Here is a 19482-nt window from a genome sequence, read left to right as displayed (position 1 = left end):
ATTGCAGGGTATTCACTGTGGGGTGCTCACTGTAGGTGGTTATTGCAGGGTGTTCACTGTGGGGTACTCCCTGCAGGTGCTTATTGCAAGGTGTTCACTGTGGGGTGCTCCCTGAAGGTGCTTACTGCAGGGTATTCATGTGGGGTCCTCACTGCAGGTGCTTATTGCAGGGTGTTCACTGTAGAGTGTTCACTGCAGGTGGTTATTGCAGGGTGTTCACTGTGGGGTACTCCCTGCAGGTGCTTATTGCAATGTGTTCACTGTGGGGTGCTCCCTGAAGGTGCTTACTGCAGGGTATTCATGTGGGGTCCTCACTGCAGGTGCTTATTGCAGGGTGTTCACTGTAGGGTGTTCACTGCAGGTGGTTACTGCAGGGTGCTCAATACAGGTGCTTTTGCGGGGCATTAACTGTGGGGTGCTCACTGCAAGTACCGCTGCAGGTGTTCACCATAGGTGTTCACTGTAGGTGCTTACTGCAGGGTGTTCACTGTGGGCTGCTCACTGCAGGTGCTTATTGTAGGGTGCTCACCATGGGTGCTCACTCCAGGTGCTACTGTAGGTGCTCACCATGGATGCTCACTGCAAATGCTTATTGCAGGGTGTTCACTGGGGGATGCTCACTGCAGGGTGCTTACTGCCAAAATGGCATGGAAAAAGGTAGGTTAAAGAACTGATGTAGAGTATAATTCCATCATATGTGTGGGTGTGGATGTCTATGAACAAAAAGATGTCTGAAAAGTAAACCACTAAAATGTTCATAATAATTACATCTGAAAAGACCAAGGTGATTTTTATTTTCTCCTTTGTACTTTGTGTTGTTTGTGTTTATTAAAATGCATCATTTTAATAAAACATTCCAGCTATTAAAAAATGGTAACCATTAGGTCTACAGACTATCAGTTTTAAACAGTGAGTCTACTACTCTAGTTTTCCAAAATTTGAATGACTTAAGGGTATTCTCACAGGGCTGAAATTCCTGAGACCAAGGCAGAATAACACTTACACATCCGAGTAATGACAAGGCCACCTGCTTTTCCACAGCAGCACTGTGATAACACCTATTAGCCTCTGAAGTACTGCAAAGGTAAACAGGGACCCCAGTAAAACAGTGAGGGGCAAGGCCCACGCAGTACCAAGCAGGGGCCACGGCCTCTGCCCAGCTGCAAAATGGGGACTGCAGGTAACCATCAGGCACCATGAGGCCCAAGGACCACCAGGGAAATGAAGAGCTCATGGTGACGTCATGTTCCATCTACTAGATGGTCAGAGGTTCTTTTTCTCCTACAGGCATTCTAGGGAAAAGCAGTTCCACACAGTGATCCGACATCTTTTCTGAAAGACTGGAAGAGATACGTCAGGGGATTAACACCAACTTACCGCACGGACCCGAACCAAACCGGGCAATGGTCTCTATTTCACCATTTTCAAGTTTTACAACCCGGCCATCTGCTGTACCAGTAAACATCACATCTGTTTAAACACACAAAAAGGAGGAAGAGCAATGTTAGCCTAAGAACTGTGACTAAGCCACCTTCTCCTATAAGAGGGCTTGTTTATGTGTTCCCCCTGCCCCTCTAGAGGAAATGCCAATTCTGAAGACGAAAGAGAAGCAATTTCTGGGAATACAAAAATTCCTTAAAACTTACAGCGATGAAACTGCGGGGGCCTAGGGAAGCAGCCTGTGGGTGTGAACCGGACTCGAGAGCAAGGGTGCAGCAGACACCCGTCAGTGATGAGAACTGTGAGGATTTTCTCCAGTCCTGAAGCACTCAAGCTGACACTCAGTACTTAGGGGCATGAGTTTATATTCACCTCACATCAGTGTCTGCTACTGATATTGATTATATCCAACTAAAGGGGAAGAACTGCCAGAAATCCTTTAGGAGAAAATTATAGCACATGAAGCGCTTACTTCAGCAGCACATATACTAAAATTAGAATGATACAGAGAAGATCAGCATGCCCCTTGAGCAACGATGATACACAAATTCTTAAAACATTCCATAGTTTTCAAATGTATATAGTAAACTCAAGGGTAACCACTATAAAAAGTAAAAAAAAAGAAGTATAACTGATACGCTAACAAAGAAGAGAAAATGGAATCATATAAAATACTCAGTTTAAAACTACAAAAGACAAAAAGAGAGTAGAATGCAAAAACAGAAACAAGAATAAGGGCAAAGAATAGAAAACAGTAACAAATATGGTAGCTATTAATCCAATATATCAATAATCACTTTAAACATAAATGGTCTAAATACACCAAATAAAAGAGAGACATTGCCAGAATTATTCAAAAAACAAGACCCAACTCTATGTTGTATACAAGAAACCCACTTTAAATATAAAGACATATATAGATTAAAAGTGAAGGGATGAAGAAAGTACATCATGTTAACACCAAAAGCAAGCCAGAGTAGCTGTATTAAATTCAGACACAGAAGACTTCACACCAAGGAAAGTTATCAGGGATAAAGAGGAGCACCACACAATGACAAAGGGGTCAATTCCTCAAAAAGACATAAGAACCTTTAATGTGTATATGCTTCACAGCAGAGCACCAATATGTGAGGCAAAAACTAATGAAACTGCAAGGAGAAACAGAATCCACTATCATAGAGACTTCAACAATCGAAACAAGAATAATCACATGATCATATTAACAGATACAGAAAAAAGCATCTAGTAACATCCAACACCCATTCACGATTAAAAGCTCTCAGCAAGCTGGGAGTAGAGGAAAACTTTCTTAACTTGATCAAGAACATCTATAAAAAAATCTACACAAAACATCATACTTATGGATGACAAACTAGAAGCTTTCCTGCTAAGATCAAGAACAAGGCAAAGATGCCCCTGTCACTACTCCTTTTCACTATCACACTGGAAGACCTAGCTAATGCAATAAGACATGAAAAGGAAACAAAAGGTATACAGATTGAGAAGAAAGAAATAAAACTCTCTTTGTTTGCAAGTGACATAATTGTCTAAGTAGAAAATCTGAAAGAATCAACAACAAACCCTTCTGGAACTAAGCAACTATAGCAAGGTTGCAGGATACTGCAAGATATTGACTTACCTTCCTTTATACTAACAATGAACAAATGGAATTTGGAATTGAAAACACAACACTATGTACATTAGCATCCAAAAGAATGGCATGCTTAAGTATAAATATAACATAATATGCACAAGGTCTGTATGAGGAAAACTACAAAATTCTGATGAAAGAAATCAAAGAACTAAATAAATGGAGAGATATTCCATGTTCATGGATAGGAAGACTTAATACTGTCAAGATGTCAGTTTTTCCCAACCTTAATCTATAGATTCAATGTAATCCAATCAAAATCCCAGCAAGTTATTTTGCAGATACAGATGAATTAATCCTAAAGTTAATATGGAGAGGGCAGAGACCCAAAATATCCAACACAATATTGAAGGAAAAGAATAAAGTCAGAGGACTGAAACTACTCAACTTCAAGATTCACTATAAAGCTACAGTAATCAAGACAATGTCGTATTAGCAAAAGAATAGAAAAATAAATCAATGGAACATATAAAACTTTTATCCCAGAGACAGACCCACATAAATATAATCAACTGATCTTTTGACAAAGGAGTAAACGCAATACATAACGGAGAAAAGACAGCGTTTTCCACAAATGGTGCTGGAACAAATTTGTTTGCATCCACAGGCAAACAAATCTAGACACAGATCTTATACCCTTCACAAAAATGGAATTCAAATTGGATCACAGACCTAAATGTAAAATACAAAACAAATTCCTAGAAGATAACATAGGAGAAAATCTAGGTCACCTGGGGTATGATGATGAATTTTTAGATATAACACCAAGGTGAGATACATGAAGAAATAAAAAGCGAAACTTCATTAAAATTAAAAATTCTTGCTCTGCAGAAGATACTGTCAAAAGAATGAGAAGCCACAGACTGGGAGAAAATATTTGCAAATGACATGTCTGCTAAAGAACTATTATCCAAAATACACAAACAACTCTTAAAACTCAACAATAAGAAAATGAACAACCCAATTACAAAAATGGGCAAAAGGCCTGAACAGACACATCACCAAAGAAGATACACAGATGGCAGTTAAGCATATGAAGATATTCCACATCAAATATCATCAGAGAAATGCAAACTAAAACAACGAGATACCACTACACGCCTATTAAAAGGGCCACAATCCAAAACACTGACACCACCAAATGCTGGCAAGGACATGGAGCATCAGGAACTCTAATTGTTAATGGGAAGGCAAATGGTACAGCCACTTTGGAAACGCTTGGTGGTTTCTTACAAAACTTAACTCTTACCACACAATCCAGCAATTATGCTTTTCAGTATTTACCCAAATGAGCTGAAAACTCAGGTCCACACAAAAACCTGCCCACAGATGTTTGTTCCAGCCTTATTCATAACTGGCAAAACTTAGCAGCAACCAAGATGTATTTTAGTAGGTAACTAAACTGTGGCACAGTCATACAATGGAATATCATTCAGTGCTAAAAAGAAATGAGCTATCAAGCCATGGAAAGACATGGAGGAACTTTAAATAAATGCATACTACTAAGTGAAAGTTGCCAATCTGTAAAGGCTACATACTGTATGAGTCCAACTACATAACATTCTGGAAAAGGCAAAACTATGGAGATGGCAAAAAGATCAGTGGTTGTCATGGGTTAAAATTGGAGGATGGGATGAACAGGCAGAGCAGAGAGGATTTTCAGGGCAGTGAAAACACCCTGTATGATACCATAATGGTGGATACATGGCATTTGTCCAAACCCATAGAATATATAAAACCAAGAGTGAACCCTACTGTAAACTACAGACTCGGAGTAATAATGACGTATTGATGTGGGTACATCAGTTGTAACAAATGTGCCACTGTGGTGGGGGATGTTGATCATGTGGGAGGCTGTGCATGGCATGTGTGCAGAAAAAGCATTTGATGAAATGCAACACCCAATCATAATAAAAACTCTTTTTCAGAAAATCTCTGTACCTTCTGCTCAATTTTGCTGTGAACCTAAAACTGCTCTTAAAAATAAAGCCTGCTATAACTGGTGATTGCTCTCTCCCAGCACTCCCCAGAGTTAGCACCTCCCTCCACTGTCAGTAACCTGCCAGCCAGCCCCCAGGGCAGCTTCCAAATGAGGTGGCAGAGATAGCAGCGGCAGGTCCCTGGGCGCCTCCCAGGGGCTCACACCCACCAGAAAGGACCCCACTGTGCCTGGCCAAGAAATATCACCAGCTCACCAAAGAAACAGAAAAAGCTGGGACCTGGTGACAAAGTACAACGAGAAGTAATCCCAGTGAAAAGGAAAAAGGCAGGAAAGTGCTCTCTTGGGGAGGTAAGATCATTGGTTTGCACTTCAACTGCTGTTAAGTTTCAGTTTTAAATAGCAATATTTGATTTTTCACCAAAAAAAGCTAAAGCTTATAAAATTTACACAAATAAATGCCAATGTCTTTTTAAGAGAAATGCAAAGTTCTATCATGATATTTACTTTTCTTGAAACAATTATGACTTTGACAGCCAAGAAAACAAACCAACTGCAGAAATGGACCAGTCCTTGGGGCCTGTGTGAAATAGCAGGGCCTGGGCAAAAGAAGCTGGTCAAACGTCACTGGAAAAGAGGCCACTGACCGGCCTTGAGAGCACAACAGAAGCACCCTGTGTGCACATCCACAGCCACCTACTGCCTGGAGAACAGAGTGTGTTTCGGAATAACAAGCGGCACTTCCAAAGAAGCTGCTCAGCAAGCCCGTACCAGATTAAGTTTTAAACTATCTGTGACTATCTGTGCCTTTCCAATACAAAACTTAATTCTCATTTTCACAAACAGAAAATGCCTTGCTCAAGGTTGCTAGAGATGCAAGTATTCGAACCAGATCCAATTCTAGCTCTGAGGTGTGGGCAAGTGTGATGCAGATGGTTATCCTTAAGTGTACCCATCAAAGTGAGCTTTCAAACAGACAGACAAAAAAACTGGAAATATTGAGAACCATTTGTCTTCACTTCACAGTGAAATCTATACAAAGCAAAGGGAACTAAGAAATGCTGTGCTGTCAAATACCTATTTAACTTTGATAAATAAACTAAACATCAGTATCTGTATTTGGCCTTTTTCCTTTCGCAACACTCCGAGCACAACAAAGTGCTCCACAGAGATGAACTGAAAACCACCAAGTGCTAAAACGGCATGCAACCTGCGCAGATGAGACCAGCAGAAAGAGCCACTAGGCACTAGGGCCTCCCACGTGATGTCTGGGGTCCAAGCCCCATGTCCACAGCTAAGAAGGATGTGCAGGGCCCCAGTCCAGGGGCAGAGTGCCACTGCAGCTGCTCCCACAGAACCCGCCCCCTCAGACAACAGACAGCCTGGAAGGGCCCCCCAGCTCAGACTTACCCCCGATATGTGCTATGGACTCCGGTCCAATAAGCTGATTTTCAAACAGCCTTTCTGCCTGTCGCAACTTTGTATTTGGATGCAGAACGCCAAGCAAGAGCGGGGGTTCTTTGAAGCTGCAAAATAATGCAGTTCCAGAGATTTGTCCATAAATACACATGTGAAGAAAACCTGTACCAAGCACCTACTCTCGGTTCTTTGATAAAGATGGCACTTTCTAACAACATCCTCAGTTGCCAGAAATAGAAGGGTTAAGAAAAAACTGTTCCAGCATATCAGAAAATGTCACAGTCAAAACAAATATAAAAATATAAATGTGCTAGTGCAAGGTCTTCAGCAGTCCTGTCACCTGAGAACATCCTGGGGACTGTGCCCACCCACCCTCCAGCCTCCCCAGCTCCCCACCCCCATCCAACGCCTCAGGGCAGCTGGACCTCCTCACCCCTGTGACTCACACAGCCCTATAGCCACCGCAGTCCACCTAGGGTGGTGGGGGGCAGTGCCCACGTTTCACACCTGATGGCCCGGCCTCATGCTTCACAGAGAAGACCAAATCCATTCTCCAAAATGCTGCTCTATTATTTATTTATTTTTTTTTTTTTTTACCATAAATTTGACTTTAACTGATATTTTTTCAGTGACTGGAAACATCCATATCCTTCTATGAAAAATAAACTTTTTGTTCCCTTCTGGAGAGAAACCATGTCCTTCCACAGAGTGACTGTGGGCTGAGAGGGCTGCAGCTGAGTCGATACCCAGTGGGATGGCATGCATGGGGCACAGGCTGTGTCATGGCCCGTGTACCTGTGTGAGACACACCAAGCTCTGTCACGTAACAGGCTTCTGCTTCTGCTCTGTATTTTGGGGCCTATCTTCCTGTTTTTGAGTGTGCCATTCCAAAAGCTGAGCCCAGGAGAGAGGTCCCTGTTGGCTGTGACAGTTCCACTGCCATTCTGAAAGCTGAGCCCAGGAGAGAGGTCCCTGTTGGCTGCAACAGTTCCACTGCCATTCTGAAAGCTGAGCCCAGGAGAGAGGTCCCTGTTGGATGCGACGGTTTCACTGCCAAAAGTTGAGCCCAGGAGAGAGGTCCCTGTTGGCTGTGACAGTTCCACTGCCATTCCGAAAGCTGAGCCCAGGAGAGAGGTCTCTGTTGGCTGTGACGGTTCCACTGCCATTCTGAAAGCTGAGCCCAGGAGAGAGGTCCCTGTTGGCTGCGACGGTTCCACTGCCATAAGCTGAGCCCAGGAGAGAGGTCCCTGTTGGCTGCGATGGTTCCACTGCCATAAGCTGAGCCCAGGAGAGAGGTCCCTGTTGGCTGTGATGGTTCCACTGCCATTCCGAAAGCTGAGCCCAGGAGAGAGGCCCCTCTTGGCTACGATGGTTCCACTGCTTCTCTTCCTTTCCTTCCTCATCAGGCTCTTCTACTCAACAATCATAACTCACTTTGTACAAACAACTTGCAATCCCCAGTGGGCTCTGCTTCCTTTCAGTGTCTGGCCAGGGCTACATAACCCATCCCAGTGCATTTCTTCACCACTCTTTCCACATATACATTCATCTTTCCTGAGATCAAAGGTCTGCAATCACTGAGGCTCCAACCTCTCTCTCCAACTCAAAACTCAACCTCAGCCTCCTTTTCCAAGGCCAGCCCCCCAACCCAAGCTTCTAATCCCCAACTGCAGATACAGTTCACTCCCCCACCGTAGCCAACTGGACTATCTAAGAAGGCCCATGTCAGTTTCTCTTTGGGTAGAATGAGCCATCCTGCTCTGTTGAGAAGGGTTAGAGAGAAGCCCCTCCCTCAACACATCAGGGGACCACCCCACCACCCGCCCGACATCCCTCCTTTGGAGACAGGATGTCCTCAGGCCTGGCTCAGGCAGAAAAATGCATCTGAGGATCCACTAGCACACTAGGAATTACAGAGCTGACATTCCTGGGGCTGACTAGAGTCCCCAGTCCTTCACCCATTCTCAATCCTAATGAGCAAATTGTGTGTTTACAGCACCTTGTGCCTTCACTATTCTAAATCCAACAACAAAAAGTTCACTCAGCTACACATGTCAATCTAAGGTCAGAACCGTGTCCTCTACATTCTTAGTGAATTGGATCCAATATAAAGCTTTAATTTTTATGGATAAAACACTATTCAGTTAGTATGTTATATTCACTCTTTAACTAGATATGATTCTTATCTGAAGTTTTTCAAGCCTTACATGGACTAACTCATTTACAATAAGTTTCAGATGGCTTCACCCCATTAGCAGTTGCAAGGGGAACCAGGAAATTACTGAATCAGACAGCACAACCCTCCTGCAACTAGGTCAACATGGAAGTCACAGATCGTCACATTGATGAGAGCCTGGCTCTGTACAACTATAGTTATAAACACGAATCTATTTCAGGGGGCCCTACATATACAATACTTTTTTCAAATTATAATGGACTGCATTACTCATAGATCTCTATTGGTGAAAGGTAACTCAGGAAAAAATGAACACTAATTATAGGTTTTATAGAAAATCAGTTACTTATAAAATTTAAATGAGGTAACTGAAGCTCCATTCATGTGTATTTTTGCTACTTGAAATGAATTATGGTTGACTGTCTCTAATGATTATTAAGCTTCTCTAATTTTGAATTTTTGTTTTTGGTTTACGCAGTTTTTTAAAAACAATGACAGGAAAAATACCATGCATATTTCCTGAGTAACATCTAACTCAGCATAAAAACCCAAGTACAAAAGAAATCACAAAACTGCGTTTCTCCTAACTTACCTTTCAGATTGACTGATTTAATCACCCTCCTTTCCTTGGGAATTATTTCAGCCTATTACGTTTTGTCAAGCAACCCCTCCTGAGGACCACGGGGCAGCCTACCTGAGAGGCTGTGGATCTATAGGAGATTCCAGCAGCATCATGGCTCCAAGCAGGGGAACAGTGAGAGAAACAGCCAGCATCAAGAAGGTCACTCGGAAAACTCTGCCGCTAAAGGAGCTGCCAGAAATAAAAGATACAAAAGCAATCAGCTGAGTCTCAGACAGTGACAAGGTTGGCCGGTCCGAAAGTCCTCCCGGCAGGAGCAGGGACACTCATCCAGTTTCTCCACTGCAAGGTGGCCGACCTCTGGCCTGTGATTAAACTTCAGCACTGTTTGCTAGGATTGGCAAACACACTTTTGTTGTTGTTGTTCTTTTTAATCTTCCAGCTTCCCCTGTGTGGGATACGTTGGATCAGTTACTTTCCAGATCTTGAATCCTCTAGCAGGGTTTTAAAGAAGGCAAACTCAAAGAACTGATGAACACAAAATGTCATGGGGAAAAAGAGTTCTAATGATGTAAATGATACACACTCATCCACAGAAAAGGCGGGTAATTCTCAAAATTTACGTATTTCCCGTGCATGGATTCAAAGCAGCAACACTCAGTACTGTGCAGCCCTAAGATTCTCACAGATAAAAGAGATAGCTAAATTCTTGAAGGAAATGGAAGCAGAACAACTTCCTGAGGATCCAATTCCCCCATCACTTTTCCTAACCTACTTTTAAGAAATCAAAAGGAAATCCCAGCTCTTCAACCTAAGAGAAGTCTGACAGATACTGACAGTTATCTACACAGGATCTATAAAATTATAATTCAAAGTCACCACTCCTAAACCCTTGGGAAGCTGTGAAAGCTTCCCTGGGAATCCTGGGTGAAGTTTTTGGACAAATGACCAGTAGTGCCTTAAATATCTCTGAACCAATCTTCAAATACAGTATTTCTCATCTGGCAAACAAGTGAAAACATTTGGCCTCTTCCTACTAATAAACTTCATAGGATCATTACTAGCTTACATGAATTGAACTCAAATATACTAAATGCTTGACATTAATATTAACTTAAAACAAATAAAATCATGAGTTCCTAAGGTAGAATGTTTTTCTTCCATCAAAAAAATTAAAGTGTTGACAAAGAAAAAAGACTCACACTTAACAAAACAGACTTGATTTAAGGGGGCAGGGTTTGATTTTTGACAGAAGTGTAGTCTTCTGCCACTTAGACGTGTTAAACTCTGTTCCGGATATGGTGTAGAAACATATAGGCCAAGTCCTCTTTCCCAACAACCGGCCAGGGAACTGCAGGCCAGTTTCTCCACTCCAAAACCCACAGTTTCCCCCAGTATGAAACGGGGTGTTGGGCAGGGTAACTTCCTGAACATGCATGATTTTAACAAACGAATAAAGCAGAAGAGAAAATAAATCCCTCTATTTCTACTGGGGTAGGTGGAAATAAGACAAACAAAAGACCAAGGGGAAGAAGAAGGAGCAGCTTTCACAAAGTGTCCCTCGTGTGGACAGCACCTCTGCAGAGCGCTGGGTTCTGCCACCAACCTGAGTGGGCAGGAAACAGAGTCTCCCCAGAGCCTCCAGAAACAAAGCCCTACTGACACCCTGATCTTAACACAGCGAGACCTGCCCAGGACTTCTGACCTACGCAACTATTATATAATAAATTTGTGTTGTTCAGGACACTCATTGTGTGGTAAATTGTTAATGGCAGCCATAAAAATTAACAGTTTTCTAATAAACTAGTTTCCAGCACCCTAGAAGTGGGGTGTTGCTATAACAAATAACTAAAAAAATTTGGAAGTAGCTTTGGAATAGAGTTGTGGGTGAAGGAAGGAAGAATTTTGAGGAGCAGCACAGAAAAAGCCTAGACTTCCTTGAACACAGTAGTAAAACTATGGATGTTAAAAGACTCGGCTCGTGAGGTCTCAGAAGGAAGAGAGGAGCATAGCAGGAAAAAACCATCGCCTTGGAGAACACCTAACTGGGCACAAAGACTGTTGGCACTGTTGGGGAGGGTGCGGAAGGATGTCAGGAGCATGGGATTGGAAACTGGAGCGAAGTGGATCCTGTAACACAGTGGTAGAAAGCTTGGTTGAATCATGTCCTGCAGTTACATGGAAAGCAGAGCTTCTAAACACTGAAACTGGACCCAGGTGAGGACATTTCCAAGCACAGTGATCAAGGCAAGGCCCGGTTTCTCCTGCGGTTTCCTCCTCCAGAGCAGAACAGGCCTGAGGGCAGTGTTAACCACTGCCTTCTTCCTTTGGCATTTCCCTTTGCTGATGAGAATTCTGTGTCTATTTTTCTTCTAATAATCTTCCAAAAATGAATTTTGTCCCTAACTTCCTCCTCTTCACTCGTAAGGGGTTCAGAGCTCACCCGGTACACCTGAGGCCAGGTAAAAATGCCACATAGACAGTCCTTACCCCTTTTATTGGGAAAGGAGGTGGTCCAGGCCGTACAAACCCAAACAAAATGCCACAGACCCAAGCAGGGAGAGGCCAAGAGAGCCCAAGTTCCTAGAAGAGGGCAGGTGAAAATGAAGTGAAAAGTCAGGTCAACCTCTCCCTCCCAGTCCTGTCTCCAAACTCCAGGACCAAATAATCTTCTTCTAATGTGACTGACTTACATCAATCAAGGGTATAAGCACCACAGGCATAAAAATGTCTACAAAGCACAGAACTATGACTTGACACAATGGCAGGCTCAGGCAACCTGAGAGGTCTGCAGCAGGGAAAGGAGTAAGGGCCAGGAAAAGAGGAATGGCAAACAGTCAAAATGAGAGTGTGCCAAGAAATGTGCTTTACGTGGGCAACCAGATGGAACCAGGTCTCTCTCTCTTTCACAAATGAGGGAAGTGGGCAGGGAAAGGCTCAAACGGCTTTCCCACAGACAACGCAAGAGCTGAAAAAGCGCGACTAAGAGCCAGATGTGACTCTATGGCTGCAGTCACCATTAGAAGCACTGCCTGCCAAGAGCAAGAGGAGGGAGGGGAGGATGCCCAGACCTAGAGCCCTCAGAGCTGGAGTTTGAAAGCTCTGTGAAAATTCATGGTGATTTGCCTATTCTAGGCATTTCACATAAGCAGAATTATACAATACGTGTCCTTTCATGACTAGCTTCTTTCATTCAGTGTGGTTTTCTAGGCCCATCTAAGTTGCAGTATGTATATGTACATGGTTCCTTTTACCAGTTGATTACATATGTATATACCACAACTTGCTGCCCACTTATCTGATTTTTTGTTTTTTAAATATAAAGCCAGTCTCAGTATGTCGACCAGGCTGGAGACTCCTGGGCTCAAGTGATCCCCCGTCTCAGTCTCCCAAAGTAGCTAGGACTACAGGTGTGCATCACACCTGGCTAATTATTTTACTTTTTGTAGAAAAAACATCTTGCTACGTTCTCCAGGCTGGTCTTGAACTGCTGGCCTCAGTCTTCGCACCTTAGCCTCCCAAAGTGCACCCTGAAATGAGTAGGCATGAGCAACCACGTCCAGCCCCACTCATCTGTTGAACATTTGTGTGGGAGGGGAAAATGAGAGTGATTACTTAATCGGTACAAGGCAAACACCTTGGTTTTACGGGGTGATGAAGTAGTTTTGAAAGCAGAGAGACCTGGTAGTTGCCCAACATTGTGAATACACTAAATATCACTGAACTGTGCACTTTAAAATGGTTAATTGTATGTTATGCGAATTTCACTTCAACTAAAAAGAAAGGTGACAGTGACAAGAATGTTCTAAACTTAGATTGTGGTAATTACTGCAAAACTGGCCATTATACTAAAAATCACTGATTTGAACATTTTAAGTACGTTCATTTTATGGTATGTGAATTACATCTCAATAAAGATGTTAAAAAAAAAAAAAAAAAGTCAGTGACTCCACTATGCAAACTGCCACGCCAGTGGCTAGAACACGCGTAAACCCAAGTGATTTTCTTGAAGTGATCTAAAGTCTTCCAACACAACAGAAATGAAGTACTTGTAAAATAAAGCAGGGCTGGTTACAAGCAAATGACAGAAACGCTTCTGACAGTGTGAATCCCAAAGAGAGACAAGCACACGGAAAGGTGGATGGTGAAGATGTGTGGCTGCCAGCCCTGAGAGGTGCCCTCACTGCAGTCTGGTACTGAGTCCAACAGGGATGTTCCTGTCCTTAAAGGAAGCTGATGCCCTCACCCACCCCACTCCCAGTAGAGGAGAGTACCTCTAGGGAAGGTGCATTGTATTTTCACCTTATGACCCTCACTACAAACAGTAACAATCTGGCCAAAGCGCTACTTTGTTTGTCCTTGCCTAACCTGATTCTACCTAAGGCAGATCTTCCTCATCTGTCTTGACTCCAACATTGTGACCTCTACTTTACCACATTGCGCTTACATTTTTAAAATCTTGATGTGGTAATCTGATTCAGAGCTGGTGGCACCCCATTTAAATATCTGCTTGCCCCTTCACACAATGAAGTCTCAATTATGTCCCAAACAAAAAGTCCAGCCAGGACTGAAAGCCACAGGGCTTACAGCCAGAAAGGAGGCCAAAAGTCCAGAGACAAAGATTTGTGTCCCAGTGCTGGGGGATCTAGCAGTAACACTCTCTTAAAGCTGGAGAAGAATTTAGAGGCCACTCAGGCAACTGTTCCCAAAGGCAGCCAACTTCTGGATGGGTTCCATCAAGATGACCTGGGCCAGAGATTCTGGTTTGGTAGGTGCAGGGCGGGCCTGCGAACTCTTTCATCCGTTGTTCCTCATGTGTAGCTGGACACCACTCACTCTATCCAGCTCCCTTCCCAGTCAAAACTTCACCAACATCTCCCCAACCTCACCCGATCAGCATCCAGCCTCCACTGGAACGTTCTGTGCTCACATAGTAGAAATACTAGCTTAAATTTAAACAAAACTCCTTGAGCAGCACTGTCCAATAGAACTTTCTGCAATGATGGAAATACAATAGCTACTAGCCATGTGTGCTTCCTGAGCACTTGAAATGGAGTTAGCTTGTTACATAAACGAGGTAAGCCCAGCTCCTGGACCCCTGCTCTGGGTGCCACACTTATTTTAGCCCAAGGTTTGTTAACTTTTTGGCAGGCCCTCGTCAGTGTTGCTTCCTGTAAACTCACAGTTAACTACAATTCTTCTGTCTTTTCTTGGTGTCTGCCTCCCTCTTACTCTTTTTTTAACTTAAATAAAGGACACTGTATCGATCCCTATCCATTTTCACTGACAAAGCACTGCAGGTTCCCAACCTGTGCTGACACATCCAGGAACGCTGGCAACTTATTTCCCAGGTGCAGTCTGAGAAATCAGTTTGTTTGCCCCAATCTCTCGGAAGAGCCTGGAGGGATGCCCATCTCCATGCATCTGCACCCTGAAATTGCCTACACTCTCTAAAGGCAAGAGCACAACCACAGTGATGCAACAGGATTTGACAACTGCTGTTGGCTGGGCCGCGATTTACACAATCTTCTGTAGATTCACCAGCCAATTTGGCAGATTTTGAAGGGTATGCTCTAACTCTGCACACAGGACATCAGGGCCTTGGGTCCTGAACTGAAGTCCCAACAAGCAGACTCCAAGAGATCAAAATTTACCTGTGATTGTTGTGGAAAACCTGATAGCCCCAAATCCATGAGATACCAGAATCTCAAGTGTCAAGGTGATCCCTGAAGCCTGAGAAAGTCAAACAGCATCAACTCATCTTTTTTAGTGACAGCATCTTGAATTTGTTCATTTTTCACAATCCTTTAAACTAGGGCTCCTAGATTCATCACTTTATCCTTGAAAAAAAATTAAGAAATCAAGAAACAAGTTTAAAAAGCTATCTGAAAATACACACCTGGGGCAAAGCTGAGACAAACACTCCAGCTGCCTGACTCCTCATGAACTCCTGAATGCCCCATCTGTTTCTCCATACTTCCTCCCTTACTCTTCAGTCTTCAAGAGGAAAAAGGAAAATGGACCTAGCAAAGACTTTTAATTAGACTAAAATCCTTCAGTTTATTGTAAAAGCAGAATTATATGGAATTTAATGTACTGAAATATATTAAATCCTCAATGTATTTATTCTGCATCCCTAAACAGTCGTATACGGACATTAAACAGTTCTCTTCCTAGATAGAACTGTGTTCCAAAGAGAAAGGAACAGTTCCACAGAATACAATTAAGTTTCTAAAGCATTTCGGGAAATCAATGTCAAATAATAATTATAAGCTTGCACTGGTATGTTAAAGTGCTTAGCTCATCTATGTACCACACTGAATAAAAGAATTTACCAATCAAATTCTCCATTATATCTTAAATACAGTAATTCAAGAGCTTTGGCATACAATCTTATTTCCAAAGCCTAATTTAAAAAATACACTTCTCAATCATTGTCCAGCTGCCGGTTCTATCCTTCTTCATTCATTTCTCTTTTGACTCTATTCTCTGTAACTTCATATAAACTAACTCGCACACACAGACCTCAATGATCTCATCGGCAAAACAAAGCAAACACCCACTTTTCACGCCAAGAGTTGGGAGACCAGCCAACGTATTGCTAGGGGTACCTACCACTGCTAAAATCTATGTCTTAGTTCTGTCAGTTTAGTAACATGTCTTTCAAGGCTTCCTTTATTCTATTTAGCACATCTAAAGTGCTAAAGTTTATTCTAACAGTTTCGTATTTTTACTTCTGAATTTAGATTCCTTTACTTCACCCACTATACACAGGCTTTCCTGGCTTATGTTGAACCCTTGAGTTTTAAGGTAATCAAGAATACTATTACATGAACTACTAGAAATGACCACAAAAGAAATGAAAAATATAGGAGAGCTGCAGAAGAAAAATGAGAAAAACAGCTACATATTACAATAATAACCGCAGAAAGGAAGGGTGGTGACAAGACCTCACTTTGAAAGAGATCATTACAGATATACAGAAAAGGGATAAACAAACAAGGACAAACACAGGGAAACAGAACAATGTTCATGGACAGGGAAGTCAAGGAAATAACTAAACATAAATGTAAAAGGCACACTGGAAAAGATCAAGCAGTAAAAGATGACTTTAGAATCAGATTTACTTAGTCATTTAGGAAAAAAATCCCCACAGAGAACCTGAAAAAAACAATTAAGTCTACTGCTCTGCCCTGGGGCCAGAGGTGTGAGCCAGCAGACTTGAGAGATGGAACCACCTAACCAGTGCTCTCAGGGGCTGTATGCCCTGGTTTTCAACGCACTGCATCTAATGACAAACTCAGGCCACTGCTCTTTCATTTCTCAGGTAAAAATCACTTGTCTTCAAGATTTCCGTAGGAAAGTGTTGCCAATTCTTGCATGTCCATTCTAAATGGCTCCTCAACCATCAACAGATGATTAATTCACAGTAAGTAGGGTGACCAAATTGTCCCAGTTTGCCCAGGTTTAGCACTTAAAGTTCTACATCCTTGGAAACCCCAGTCCAGGGCAACCCAGGATGCTTGGTCAGGATATATGGGAGCATCTTCCCGATCTTTTCACTGGCCCAGGGTCAACTATCACCGCAAAGTCTTCTCTCTAAATTGCTTCTCTAGAGCCTAAATGCTCCTCCCTGCCATCGTTCTCCTTTAAATGTGTTCCTCTCATCATCAGTCAATAAACTCAGTCTACAGGGGCAAAAACTGCCTCTCATTCATATGTACCCCACCACCTCTCAGCACATTACTGAACAAATATTTCCAGTACTTCTATTAAATATAAGTCAATCTGTTCCACAGCTTCAAGCTTGGTCTATGGGGCCTCTTGATTCTCCCTGAAACTTAAAAGTTATGAAATTCAGGACACATAATTGAAAAGCGAATTTTAAGTATCTTACATTGAAATCTGTATTTGCGGATCATGATTCAGTTTTTAGCTAACAAAACATAGCACTCTTATATTCTAGAAGATGGTAGAGGAGGCTAAAGGACAAAACCTGGTATTTCTGAGGTGTCAACAACTACAGTTTCCTATGTTTCTCCATCCCTATCGGGAAAAACTGCAAGGCTGAATTCTCACAAAAATTGCCTACAATGTCACTTCTGTTCTCCACTCTTTCCAAGAACCGCGGTGAGGACTGGTCACGCAGCGTGAGGGGGGCAGGTGCAGAAGAGCAAGTGTAGAAGCCATCTCTTCGCCGGATAACGAGGCAGGACCCCAGCATCTCGTGGGACCTCCTCCCTTCGAGAAAGTGCGAGCGGGGGACCAGGAAGACGCAAGACACTGGCCAGGTAGCTGTGCCCAGGGGGATCAGATGAGCCAAAGGAATGACAGCGCGAGGGGAGCGAGGGAAAGGCGAGGAAGCAACCGCGCTGCAGGCTGGGGCAGGAGTGAGGGGAGGGAAGGCGCAGGAGCGGCGCGAGACGGTCTAGGGTCCCGGAGAGCCGAGGATAACGCCGCGACTGGGCGCTGGGTGCACCCGAACCTCAAAGACCTGGCAGGTACATCCGCCTTGTCGGAGTCTCCTTCCTCCTCGGAAAAATGAGTTTTTCTTGGGGATGACACGAGAGGGCTCGGACAAGGCGCTCTGCACCACATCCCCAGGTTACTATTACTGCCGTCGGCGCTGTCCAGGAGGATCGCCCTCCACTCCTCGCGGCCCGGCTCCAGCGCCCGGTCTGGGAGTCCGGCCTACCTGCCGTCCTTAGCCTCCGGGGCCTGGCCATCATCGTCCGTGACGACCTGCGGCCGCAGAGGCCGGCGCTGTCGCAGCCCGTCCGCCTCGCTCATGGTATGAGCGCCAGCCTGCCCAGCAGCCACCACCCCGCAGCGAGCAGCAACGGCTCACGCTCCAGGCCCGCCCTTCCCGGCGCGCGGAAATGACGTTGCGCCCAGGGACCAATCCGCACCGTTGTCCCGCCCCTTCCGGCCTCATGGGTGGGTGGTCTCCAGCGCGTCGCTCTTGGGCGCTCCGAGGCGAATTTTGAGCGCCCGGGAGCGGCGCTCGGAAACCGCTCAGAGCGAGCACCGGGAGCTGCTGAGGTCCCCGCCCGTCTCGGACTCCGGGGCTCAGAACACGAGTGGTTCCACCTCGGGCTTGCCTAGCCCAGTCCCTGCGCATGCCGCCTTCGTCTTACGTTTCTGAGGACCGGAATGCTCATGACGCACTTGGGAATTGCTGGCCCGAGATGTTGGCCACTTGTATCGTTAGAGAGGATGGCGCTGTTTATGAAATGTCAGCGACCCTGCTCTTACGGGCAGCGTCAAAAATAATGCATTCACACCCTTGGAACGCAGTCACCTCTGCCTGAAAATTATGTCCTTCCCCGACTCATCCGGTTAAGGGGAAAACGGGCTAGAAAATGTTTTCCTCTGGTTAAGGCCAGATGTTGAGTATTAAATCTTTTTGTGACCATTACAACAGACATTTAATAAAGTTTAAGTTTTGATAAAGTGTATTAAAGATTACCCTTAAGCAAAGGCCAGGTAGAAGTAGAAATTATCACTAACAAAGTTTAAGAAAGCATAGAGTGGCATCCTTCTTTCAACAGTATTGCAGTGAACCAGAAATGTTCCCAGGTGCTGAGAGATGATGGTGGGCAAATCACAGACAAGGCAATTAAGCTTATGGAAATTAAGCTAGTGGGAAAGATGACTTCAGTCAGACCATCGTCATAAAATAGACTGTAAAATTGTCAAACGTAATACTTGCTTGAAAGGGGAAGAATTGGATCTTGTGAGAGCATTTGACAGGCAAAGGGATTGAAAGAGAAATCGAATCTGGAGGAAGTGACAGGGAGGATTTCCAGGCAGAAGAAATCAAAGCCTGTTACCAGTGGCACGAGGAATCATGTCTGGAAAAGCCACGTTCAAAATGCAGTGTTACTAACAGAAATAATTTCCTCTTGGAGGCATTCCTGATAGAAACATGCCATTACCTTTTTAAGTGCTAGATGGCACTAGAGTTCCATGTGAATGTTTTTTATTTATTCATTCAAAGAGCTGAAGAACCAGCTTGAGGGAAGTGGAGAGCTGTGCAAATCCAGTTCTCCAGAGATCCCAGGTAATAATTCAAGTCTCGGCAACATTTTCTTCATTCTGTGTCATTGAGAATAGCCAGTACAGCCATTAAATCAGGGATAGTGTTAACAAAGTTCTGTATGATCTGACACCTTCTTGCCTGTCTGGACTGTCCCTCTTGCTCTGCAACCCCCATTTCAGACACTCAGGATGACTTACCATGTCTAATCTCATGCCTGGCTGTCTTTGTCCTTGAG

The 19482-nt window shown here is 43.8% G+C and overlaps 1 protein-coding gene and 1 non-coding gene across 13 annotated transcripts in view; one reads left to right on the top strand and one right to left on the bottom strand.

Moving 5' to 3' along the window:
- The window catches only part of LOC103247048 (adipocyte plasma membrane-associated protein), a 153341-nt gene extending 135254 nt beyond the window's left edge, over nucleotides 1-18087 (bottom strand). For 11 of the 12 annotated variants that reach the window (XR_012089935.1, XR_012089936.1, XR_012089928.1 and 8 more), the window contains exons 1-4: nucleotides 17901-18084; nucleotides 9320-9436; nucleotides 6441-6556; nucleotides 1378-1470 (exon numbers count right to left, since the gene is read on the bottom strand). Coding sequence is in view for 1 of the 12 variants with exons in the window: in XM_073008294.1 (XP_072864395.1) it covers nucleotides 1378-1470; nucleotides 6441-6556; nucleotides 9320-9436; nucleotides 17901-17995 (421 nt within the window). In the remaining 11 variants the exon portion in view is untranslated. Of the gene's footprint in view, nucleotides 1-1377; nucleotides 1471-6440; nucleotides 6557-9319; nucleotides 9437-17900 lie in introns of all 12 variants that reach the window. The other variant, XM_073008294.1, reaches the window with a different exon arrangement.
- On the top strand, nucleotides 1905-2011 carry LOC119623614 (U6 spliceosomal RNA). The gene has a single exon (XR_005239240.2). It is a non-coding gene; the product is annotated as a U6 spliceosomal RNA (small nuclear RNA).
- Nucleotides 18088-19482: the final 1395 nt, after the last annotated feature.

This window comes from Chlorocebus sabaeus, chromosome 2 (assembly GCF_047675955.1).
Source record: "Chlorocebus sabaeus isolate Y175 chromosome 2, mChlSab1.0.hap1, whole genome shotgun sequence".
Classification (NCBI taxonomy): domain Eukaryota; kingdom Metazoa; phylum Chordata; class Mammalia; order Primates; family Cercopithecidae; genus Chlorocebus; species Chlorocebus sabaeus.
This window is presented reverse-complemented; position numbering and strand designations above follow the sequence as displayed.